This window comes from Sebastes fasciatus, chromosome 11, assembly GCF_043250625.1.
Source record: "Sebastes fasciatus isolate fSebFas1 chromosome 11, fSebFas1.pri, whole genome shotgun sequence".
Lineage (NCBI taxonomy): Eukaryota > Metazoa > Chordata > Actinopteri > Perciformes > Sebastidae > Sebastes > Sebastes fasciatus.
In genome coordinates, this window is record NC_133805.1 from 13,853,598 (window position 1) to 13,865,280 (window position 11,683).

General features: G+C 40.5%; 2 protein-coding genes across 2 annotated transcripts in view; one reads left to right on the forward strand and one right to left on the reverse strand.

Moving 5' to 3' along the window:
• Nucleotides 1–5,045, forward strand: part of rab3aa (RAB3A, member RAS oncogene family, a) — an 8,035-nt gene extending 2,990 nt beyond the window's left edge. The window contains exons 2-5 of the mRNA XM_074650883.1: nucleotides 704–928; nucleotides 2,116–2,234; nucleotides 3,117–3,241; nucleotides 4,669–5,045. Of these exons, the coding sequence (XP_074506984.1) occupies nucleotides 704–928; nucleotides 2,116–2,234; nucleotides 3,117–3,241; nucleotides 4,669–4,859 (660 nt within the window). The 3' untranslated portion in view covers nucleotides 4,860–5,045. The remainder of the gene's footprint in view (nucleotides 1–703; nucleotides 929–2,115; nucleotides 2,235–3,116; nucleotides 3,242–4,668) is intronic.
• Nucleotides 5,046–7,749: 2,704 nt separating this feature from the next.
• LOC141776977 (transcription factor JunD-like) lies at nucleotides 7,750–9,715 on the reverse strand. The gene has a single exon (XM_074650881.1). It carries the CDS (start codon nucleotides 9,434–9,436, stop codon nucleotides 8,489–8,491), a length of 948 nt encoding a protein of 315 aa, XP_074506982.1. The 5' UTR covers nucleotides 9,437–9,715; the 3' UTR covers nucleotides 7,750–8,488.
• Between the last annotated feature and the right edge of the window lie 1,968 nt (nucleotides 9,716–11,683).

The window sequence follows — 11,683 nt, forward strand, 5'->3', positions numbered from 1 at the left end:
CTTTTAAGACACAAAGATAGAATTGTTGTATTATGCTACATATATTATACTTTTGTCATTTTGTCTGCACCTGTTTAAGACCTCTGTGGTTCAGAAATGTTGACATTACTCTATGGATAAGATAAAGGACACCTGTATCCACTGTGTCAATGTCAGTAGTTTCCCTTCTCAAAGGCTTTCATGTTTCTTGAATGTCCTTGCAATGTGGTTTGAAAATTAATATTTAAATTTTTTTTACCATCTTTAGACCACATTCAGTATGAATAATATAAAAATATGTAAAAACGAATTGACAAAGGGTGTGGTAGTGTGCCACATGTTCTAAACCACAACGATAATATTTTGTAAAATGGCAAAGAGGCAGGATTGTTCATTTTATCATTTATCTGTTACAAACACAAAATGTTTCAGCCAGTGGCAGGTGAATCATTTATGACACTGTAACTACAGGGAGTGGACACACAGTACCTGCACAATCTGATGGAATCAAACACAACAGCTCTTCCTTTGTAGATTTCTATAATGTTTAGTTTTGGAGACACTGTCAAAGAGGCTTTGATTCAACACTGACTATCTTTGTGACTGTCGTTTGTGGTGCTGGTGTTGTATTGGGTTATATTTGAAGGTCTTTCTATTATTACATGCCGTTTCCTCAAGCTATTTCCTTGTAACTGGTTAATATGTGATCTCACTCCTTGCATAGATGGCGTCTGCAAATGCCACATACGGACAGAAGGAGTCCACGGACCAGAACTTTGATTACATGTTTAAAATCCTCATCATTGGCAACAGCAGCGTAGGAAAGACATCCTTCCTTTTTCGCTATGCAGACGACTCATTCACGCCAGCCTTCGTCAGCACAGTGGGCATCGACTTCAAGGTGAAGACCATCTACAGGAACGATAAGAGGATAAAGCTGCAGATATGGGTAAGGAAGTGAACACACACATGCATACAGACACGGGGGAGCCAGTGAATCACACATGGTTGCTTTAGGCAGCTGACATTTTACTCTGAACTCCTGAAGAGTTGTGAAAGGGAATTGAAAACTCACCTTGCTTTGCTTATTGCTGCCTTCTGCGTTCAGCACCGCTGTGCAGTCTACACTCCGGTACCACTGAAGAAGTAAGGGTGTTATGCTGTGTTCACACTACGAGCGACAAAACAACAGACTACTAATTATTTTCAATGGAAGCCGGTGACATGTAGCTACAAATTGATGCCCGACACTTGTCGCTGCGTGACGGGCGTGACACGCTACAAGCCAGCTCAACCTTTTTCAGCGCTCCATTAGAGTGCTGCAGAGATGACATATTTTTGTTAATCAACCAGGAAGTTGGCATCGCACTGGTTCCCTTGACAAAAAGCCAATGGGACTTTTCCCAATAGGATTTGGATTATTGCAGAAAATAAGCTGTCAACTAATCATTTCAGCTCTACAGTTCTTATAATTCAACAATCCTGCCAAGAACTAGATTTGATTAATCAGAATTAAGATAAATGTCTTTACTACCTGCAGATTGTCTTTAGTAAGAATGCCTGTTTTTCATGCTGCCTCATCACATCTGTGACTGAAGCGGTCTCTATTACCATGCATTTCTAATGATCACCAGCTGGACCCTGCGGGCCTCCAGAATCACTTCATCTGCTGTGTAATGGCAATACCCTTGAAGTGTACTTAACATGAGCCATAAAGCCTGACCCTGGGACCAATTGCTTATTACATGGGACACCAGAGGAATACCAAATGCTCATGGGAGTTTGGCTTGATTGTTAAACTGCTGCAATCATCAGGAGGCACGTGCACGGTCATAAATCCTTTGCAGGTGCTGGGTGACAACGATCTGCACAAAGATACTCCTTCCCAATGCTTCTTTAATCCTACATGGACATGACAATGTTTAGACCACAACCTGAGCAGGAGCATCCGTGGATGGATGGAAACTTGGTCATGTTCATGAGACCATGACTGTGCAGGTGTTTTTTTATTTTGAGTATGTTTTCATCTTAATGTTAAACCTATGCAAACCATATCCTATCTGCTTTGACAATGATGTATAGACTCCAAAAGAATTCTCAAATTAAGAATGATGGTGTTTGTGTGTATTTATGTAGGACACTGCTGGCCAGGAGCGCTACAGGACGATCACCACAGCTTACTACAGGGGAGCCATGGGCTTCATCCTCATGTATGACATCACCAACGAGGAGTCCTTCAACGCCGTTCAGGACTGGTGAGGGACACCCGAGTGTGCATGTCTGTGTGTGTGAAGGTGGAAACTTAAGAACCTACAATGTCATTTCTTTAATTTCAATCAGCTCTCCTGTTATTTGTGACCACGATGTACCCACCAGCAGCATATCTGAGATCTGGATTTGCTGGGACTAGACGCATAGTGAATGGGGCAACCACACGAGTAGGAGTAGGAATCACCAGAGGCCCCACGATGCGATATTATCACGATACCTAGGTCACGATACGATCTTATTGCGATTTTAAACATTTTGCGATGCGATCTTATTGCGATAAGATATATTAAGAAATATTTTTTCAACTGCAAATGATACAGTTTGTCAACATCTGTTTTATCTAATACGATACAGTTTTCACTCTGTTCATCTCAGAGTTTGCATTCACATATCTTGAGGTCAGAGGTCAAGGGACCCCTTAGAAAATGTCCATGCCAGTTTTTCCAAGCCAAAATTTTGCTTAACATTGGAGCATTATTCAGCCACCTTCCTGACAAGCTAACATGACAGAGAACCAATTAATTCCTTATGTTTTCTAGTTTCATATGATACCGGTATCTTCACTCTAGCGTTTAGACTGAGCCTGTTATAACCTCTGAAAGAAAGAATAGCGGCTATTAGTGGCTTTGCCATTTTTCCCATATCTCAAAATGTGACTATAACCAATAGGACTGATGGTTGTAAAAAAGACAATTTTTTCTTTTCACTTCGGCAGAATGCAGATGAAGCATGTGTGTGTTAGGTCTGTTGGAGTACTGAGCCCTCCGTACTTCCTAAAAACTGCTTTAGCGTCTAAGAAATAAAAGATGCTAGTGAGGTTCAGTCAGACGATGTAGCTGAACACCCTGCATTATGTCTGCTAACAGGTCGACCCAGATCAAGACATACTCCTGGGACAATGCCCAGGTCCTCTTGGTGGGGAACAAGTGTGACATGGACGATGAACGAGTGGTGGCCTCAGAGAGGGGCCGGCAGCTGTCAGAACAGCTGGGTAAGTCAGCTGGTCAGAGTCCAAACTAGATGCTACGTCTCTGTTGTTGTTCCACTCCTCTCCTGGGAGCATTAATGAATACTATATATAATCATGACTCATAAAGAGGAGGCGATGATGTGTTAATAGTGCATGTAAACATTAGTAAAATTCACAATGTTTGGACAGCGGGATTTCGACTGTGTTCATTCTAGAGGTGGCGGTTTTCTAAACAGATGTCCTATTTAATATCTCTTTTTCACACGGTATGTCATCATGATTAGACTTTTCTGCTCGCCACATTACATAATCTCACCACGTTTGAAACTGATGTTACAACAATTCAGGCTGAAATGATTGTAAAGCAAAGGCAGCTATGCCAATGAGTCTGAAAGGGATAGTTAAGGTGTTTTGAAGTGGGGTTGTATGAGGTACTCATCCATAGTGGGTGTATTACTTACAGCAGATGACGGCCGAGACGCCCCCAGCATCGAGAAACGGACGAGCACCGGAGCAAAGCAATACAGTGCTGTCGATGGGTATGGCAGAAAAACATATTTAAGCCACCTAAAAAGACTCACCTATTATCCGTTTAAGTGTAAGCTATATTTAGAATATTTTCCTACAGTGAACTGAACTGAAAGTGGTACTTATCTATACTGTTTTGACATCTGGGCCTGCTGGATTTGAAGAGAGCATAGATAAGGTTTACTTTCAGTTCAGTTCCCTGTCGGAAAGGAGAAGGAAAGGGCTGTCTAACGGCAAGATAAAGTGTTGAAAATATTCTAAATATAGCGTACACTTAAACAGATATAGATTGTTTTAGCTGAGCCTTTCTTTTATGTGGCTAAAATACGTTTTGCTGCCGGCCCCGTCCACAGCACTGTGTTGCTTTGCTCCGGTGCCGGTACTCCTGTCTGTTTCTACTGAAAGTAATACACCTACTACGGATAAGTACCTCATACAACCCCAATTCAAAACGCCTGAACTATCCCTTTGCCTATCAACATGTTTTAGTGTTAACAGACCTCTGATTATGAGCACTTACAGTCTTCGTAAGACAACTTTCAGAGGCACAAAGAATCAGGTAGATGCTTTTTTAGACAAGATAGGTTACTTTCTGCTCTTCTTGTTAGAACATGTAACATCAAAAACACTTGGGGAGTGTCAGAGTACTGCATGAAATTTGACAGTAATTGGACTTAATCATTTCAAACCACCTATGAAAGAGGTTTAAGTACGATTATGAATAGATCTAATTAATACATACTTACACAAACCCGATGTGGACGGGAAAATTATGAGGTTTGAGCTGCCTGTCTGACCGTAGCGTCGATGTGTCCTGACATGATGAGATAAGTGGATTAACTGGGTAAGCTTCACCTCGCTACAATAAGCGTAACCATAGCCTCTCTCTCTCTGTCTCCGTCACCCCCCCTCCCCGCCAGGTTTCGAGCACTTCGAAGCAAGCGCTAAAGATAACATAAACGTGAAGCAGACCTTCGAGCGGCTGGTGGACATCATCTGCGAGAGGATGTCGGAGACTCTGGACAACAACGACCCGGCCGTCACCGGCAGTAAACAGGGGCCACAGCTCACCGAGCAGCCTCAGAGGTCCTCTCAGGATTGTGCTTGCTAAGCATGACCCCACATACACACACGCACACACACACACACACACACACACACACACACACACACACACACACACACACACACACACACACACACACACACACACGCAGTCTGCTGTCCTAAAATCCACACACCTTTTATAGTTTTTTTTTTTTTTTTTTTTCTTTCTCATACACACACAAACACTGCCGTACAGAGACACACAACCTGGCTGCTTAGATTCTCCACCCCTCTCACTACACCATGTGATAGCGCTATCTTAGTCAGAGGGGCGAAGAACATTTAACAGAGGTACAATCCCAACTTGTCTTTCTTTCTTTCTTATTTGCACACATTTACACAAACACTGACACACACACACACACACACACACACACACACACACACACACACACACACACACACACACACACACTACTGTATCTTAATTATAAAAAGGCCAGTGAAGCCTGAGACTCCCATCATTCCTTGTTGACGTGTCTGCAATTGGGTTTTACTATAAAAGGTTGTGGATCCTCCAATCCCCTCTCAGCACCAACGCCTCAAACCTAACTGGATACAAATCAGTTGCATTTGTTTTATGTTTGTTGCTGTGGCTAGAGTTGCAGTTTTTTTTTTTTTACGATTTTGAGTTGGTCGAGTGTGGTTTGGAGCATGTGAAATCACCGCTCCTTCGCAGTGTTGCGATTGAGTATTACTGATAGTTACGGTCCAAGTTTGACGTCCAAACGGGGTCAATTTGAAAGTTTTTCTTTTAATTTTAGGAATGATTGTAAGAATAGCAAAGGTCATGCATATCAAGTTGTTATTATTCATTTTTGGCCCCGTTTCCCGATTTTTTTAACTGTCATTTGGCTTAATTGGACGGCAGTGTCCGTCGCTTTGTTGGTCTCAGTGTAAGGAGCTGCATCACCTCTGGAGGTTGATCCATTTTAGATTCTTAGTCTTTTTACTTTTTTGTTACTATTTTTTTAAGACCTAGGACAGACTAAAAGGATAAGGGATGTCTCTCACCACATGGAGAAGAGTGTATAAATGTTTAAAAGTCAATAGATATGCATTTAAACATGCCTAATATAATATATATAATTTATATATATAATATATATATATATATATATATATATATATATATATATATATATATATATATATATATATATATATATATATATATATATATATATATATATATACATATATAATGATTTGGGATGTTGGGTTCCTACCTGTGCTTTAGTGAGAGGTGCATGTTGTTGATGCTTTTAACCGATTCCGGTTGACTGGATGGTTATTTGTATGAGCTGAATTTAAAACCCGTCCGTCCTACAGTTTCAGTACTTGGAGGAACCGAATGGGGCTCAAGGTTTCACGTGTTAAGCCCACGACCCCTTCTCATTGTATTTACTTTCATTCACTGCAGACAACGGGCAACATGAAAATAGAAAGGCATGTGAATCAGTGTGAGCACTGGTATGATACCACAGACCTCTCCCATCAGCTTCAGGTAGTCTCTTATGTCATGGTAGATGATGTTTTCATCTCTACTTTATGGGGGAACATGAGGTTTTTAAGCATGTTAAATGTCAAATTGTGAGTTTTATTTCTCTCTGATGCTAAAGTTCAGGATTTGTCTGCTCGTGTTATACAGTACAAAAGCTTCTGTAAGTCATGCGAGGCATGCGGAACTATTTTCAACACTTAAATTATTTATGTCAAAATAAACCTTATTTATTTTGTATTATTTATAACTTTATTTACTTTTTAAATGTTCTTCCTAGATTATGCATTGCAATCTGCACTCTACGTTTTAAAGAGATGTTCAATAGTATTCAATTGCTTAAACGCTCCCAGCTTTGAAATGAAGATGTATTTGTGTTTACTGTGAAAATAAAGCTTAAGATGCTTCCTCAAGAGGAACCGTTAAAACATTCCAGCGCAAGAAACTCTTATCATATCAGCGTCGCTTTGGTGGGAAGTTTGTTTGTCTTTTGATATCAGTTATGTAACCTTTAAGACTTGGTAGTGTAAAAGCAGACTGTTCTCACAGAGCAATAGCAAGTTATTTCTCTCCACACCCAAATATGAGCAATCCTGCTGAAGGGTTGAAATACTGTACGTGGGTGTGCTGAATGTACAGTTTCTATAAAGGCTTTCCAAAGAGATCTCGACAATATATTTAGAGCCAAAAAGAGCGCTTGTTAGACTTGCACTAACAAACTTGTGTGTTTTCCTACTCTGTGCAGTAGATTCAAAGAGGGGAAAATGTTTGAGAAGTAAACTGAATACTCTGAACACTTCATTAAAATAGTGATCCTTACTGCATTGGTTCACTTTTGACTTATTTGTTGACATTTTGTTACTTTATTTATTGTGCTTTGCAACAGCTGTAAACTCGCCGGTGACTTAGGAACACGTATGGATCCTGTTCAACCCTCCTCTTCTTCCTCCTTCCTTCCCTGTCTGAAATAACTCTTGTAAATAGGAATTTTCTGCCCGCCGGGTATTAGTTGTGTGAATTGTGCTGTAATTCTGTAATGCCAGATTTGCTAAAATGAGGAATCAATAAACAAATTGTAAAGTCTGGAGGTTTGTGTTGGTTCAACAGTTATTCCCTAAAGTGGGTGATTTACAAGAAGTGCCCATGTGATGTTTCAGAAATGTTGTATTGTGCCCAGCAGAGGGCATAATACTACAAATAATGTCTTGTTTTTACCCTCAGAGTTGTTTGACCATCTATGGTTTGGTTCAGCTTCTCTACTGCACTTAATACAACACCCACAGTGTCAACTGTACAAGAGGAGATGCATTTAAAGGTATGAATTTATACATTATTCTCACAAAGCAAGCAGAGCATCCTGTTCTTTTGTAAGAAACAATCGGAACACATGAGCTTTAGTAATGTAGTGAATTTAATAAATGTCAGGAGGAGACTTGATAGTCCATTACACATGGATAGATAGGGTTTTCTCAGCACGTACACATACATTCATGGATGTTTTGGCGACTGAAGAACTACACAGCAGCCACCATAATTAAAAAATACAATGGTTACTGTACACAAAAGCGACAAGACATGCAGTGTTCATTTTTTTTTCAAAAACAACAACAAAAAGAAGTAAGACCATATGTAAAATAAGAAATGTTTCAGTAAATAAAATATATATTTGTCATTGCTAAGTGCTTGTAAACAAGTAAGGCATTATATTACACATTTTGGGTGACAGCACTTGGTGACACCTTGGTGTTTAGTTGCACTCTTTGTTGAGATTGTCCAGCTTACACATACATAAACACTATCCAACACCAGGATAGTTTGCTACATGGCTTCCCCCCAAAAAAAATAAAAAATAGGGCAACAAAATAATGTCTGTTTGCTGCATAACACTGCCAGATTTTCTTGAATCAGGAGGCTGCAGTCCACACCTGCTGCTGGTTTAACCTGTCATTATTCCAGTATAGACTGATCAAGGCCTGTTCATTGCACTGTACAGTTTACAGGCTTTATCTGGAGGAGGGTGCATTTACAATGGGCCTCATATCAAGTCTCTGATAAGGATGTTTGTGTTATAAAATGTTCCTCATAATACAGGCCCTGTATCCTCTTTAGAGCTGTATATAAATATCCATTCTTTAGTAAGCCTGGACTTGGTTTGGTAACAGCTGGCACCCACTGCTGACATGGTTCATCACTTTCTGCTTCAGCTGAGCCACTTGCTCCCTGAGCACGCTGGCTGTGGACGCCAGCTCGGTGTTTTGCGTCTTCAGGTTCTTGACCTTGTCCTCCAGCCGAGAGATCCTCTCCAGCTTTCTCTTGCGGCACTTGGACGCGGCTATCCGGTTGCGCAGCTTTTTCCTCTCCGCCTTGATGCGCTCCTGGTTGTCCATGTCGATGGGAGACAGAGGCGGGCTGTCTCCGAAGCTCTGCATGTCCGGCACAGTCTGAGGCTCGTCCTTCACCAAACCTGCGGACTGGAGTCGTGACAGAACCGCAGCCGCAACCGCAACCTGATGCTGCTGCTGCTGCTGGAGATGAGACGGAGGCGGTGGGAACGGGATGGTGTCCGTGGAGTAGTTGATGGTTGTAGCTCCGAGCGGACTGGACGCATAGCCGTTCAAAGTAGTGTAAACCGGGAGATCTGACGTCTGGAGCCCGGGAGGAGGGTTAGATCCGAGGAGCTCCAGTCGATCCACGCTGACGCACCCAGCTTCGCTCAGCTGGTTCTGCTTGTGTAGATCCTCCAGCGCCTTCACGAAACCTTCCGCGAACTCCTGCTCGTCGCTGGCCGACTTCGGGTACAGGAACTGGGAGTTGGCGGTGTTGTTGGCGTTGTTGGTCGACTGCTGGATAATAAGGCGCTCCAGGTCCGGAGAGGTTAGTTTCAAGAGTCCTAAATCCGGGGAGTTGAGGTTGAGGAGTCCGTCTGGGTGGTTGGATTTGTTGAGCTCGGATGAAGAGGAGTTGTTGTGGTGGTCGTCCAGGTTCAGGTTAATCATGTCCTTCTTCATCATCGTGCTGTGGGAGTAGATGCTGGAGACCCTGGGAGTAGTGTTGATGCTGTGGTAGAGGGTTGTTTCCATTCTCTACACCCTCAAATGAGGGAGCGCGTTAACAATCCGTCAGCATCCAAAAACATGAGGAAATCAGCTGTTATTCCTCTTCTCGTGTCTCTTTACTCGCTTTATATCTATATCTCACGACCGCTTCTATCTGTGCCTGAGGGTCCTCTGATGTGTCCTCTTCTTCTTCAGCTGGTGATATTGTCTTTTTCCCCCGGATGGCACGACTTGCTATGCGCAGCGTTTAGCCAGACAGACCTCGCTCGCTTTTTCTAAAGCCTCTAAAAATTCCATTATGTCACTCCAGAGCGCGCAGATTGGCCCAAAATGACGTTGGTTTCCGGTTTGATTTGAATAAAAGGGGGCGGAGTCGAGTCGAGGTCTTTGTTGCCATGGAGACGTTAGGTAAACTACAAAACAGTGCAATGCATTGTGGTTTGATGTCATAGCATTAAAAAAAAAAAAAAAAAAAAAAAAAAAAAGCTCAGGGTCGCCAAAAAAGAGAGCAGAGACTTTGGGCGGGGAAGGTGTAAGGAAAGAACAGAGAAACAGGACTTTACAGAAAAATACTCCTTCAACTCTAACATTTTCTTTAAAAAGACTTAAAGATATATTATAATAGTCAGCTTTAGATAAAGTCAGATTTGATTAAGTTTAACACACAAGTTAAAGGTCCCATATTATAAGAAAGTAAGATTTTCATGTTTGTTTTTTTATTATAAAACAGGCTTAAGTGCTATATAAATACTGTGAAAGTATAGAAACACTCAATCCACAGGGAAATACACACAGCCTGTATTCAGAAACTCTGCATTTGAAACAAGCTGTCAGGTTTTCTGCCCATTCGTGATGTCACTAATATACAATATTTAGACCCTTGACACAATTTTAAACGTAAACATTCTAAATGTGTCCCAGTTTATTTCCTGGTTGCAGTGTATGTGAATGTCATAAGCTGACAGGAAGTACACATGGACCCAAGCTGTTGTTTAGCAACGCAATTCTGTTGCAATTCCGTCGCAATTCCGTCGAAATGCACTAAAACAGAGCGTTTAAGACAGGGTAAATACAGGTATATTCAGGCAGACAGTATGAGGAAAATACAGGTTTCTTTGAACATTACAGCATGTAAACATGTTCTATTAGAAACACAAAATACAAGTATGATCCTGAAAATGAGCATAATATGGGACCTTTAAAGAATATAATAGTCAGCTTTAGATAAAGTCAGATTGGATTAAGTTTAACACACAAGTTAAGTGTACACTGTTAAGAATGTCCCAGTAAAATAACAGTAGTGAACTGGCAACAGGGTTGCCTTTATGTTACTGTAAAATTAACATTATTATACTGTCGCTGAAATTTACAACTTTGTACTGTTAATGAAAAATACAGTTTGAACTCTTTTTTTTAAATTAATTTCACAGTATTTTATCCTACAGGATAGGCTACACTTAACTCTACACTATTATATTATTTTGTTTTCTATAATGTTTTATTCTATTCTATAATGCTCTATTATATATGTTCTACTCTATTCTTTTCTTTTCTATAATGTTTATTATATTATCTATTTATAATGTTCTGTTTTGTAATATTCAGTTTTTTATTATACAACGCTCTATCCCGTTATTTACTGTTCTATTCCATTTTATTTATTATGTTCCATTATATTCTATAATGTTCTATCTGTTCTTTATTTTGTTAGAATGAATATATATAGTGTGTTTAAATGCCTGATATTTCACAGCTATGTGTTTCATTGTTATGATTACTAAAAACATGCTCAAATACAGTCTTTCTTTGGTCTTTCAGTACGCATTAAGTTTACATTTTATTACAATTTACCAGATTTCACGCCAACACTTCTTGTTCCAGCTCCTCTTTACGGATCAATGGTCACATTCAGCCCTCACACAAGACCAAGAGACTGAAACGAGGTGTTACAACGTCTCTAAAGTGCTCTGAAAGTGTTTCACGGGGGAAACCGAGCGTACACTAGAAAGGGGAAGGAAACAGTGACAGTAGAATGAGGAAACCATGTGTTTTCTGTGATTGAAAGTATAGCATGTGGAAAGGTTAAAGGTTTTAATGGCTGCTAGTGGATCTTGAGCCATCCGCAGTTTCTTCATTTATACAATGTGTTCCTAAATAGGATCACAAATTTTAGTAATCACAACAATGAAACACACAGCTGTGAAATATCAGGCATTTAAACACACTGTACATATTCATTCTAACAAAATAAAGAAGAAATAGAACATAATG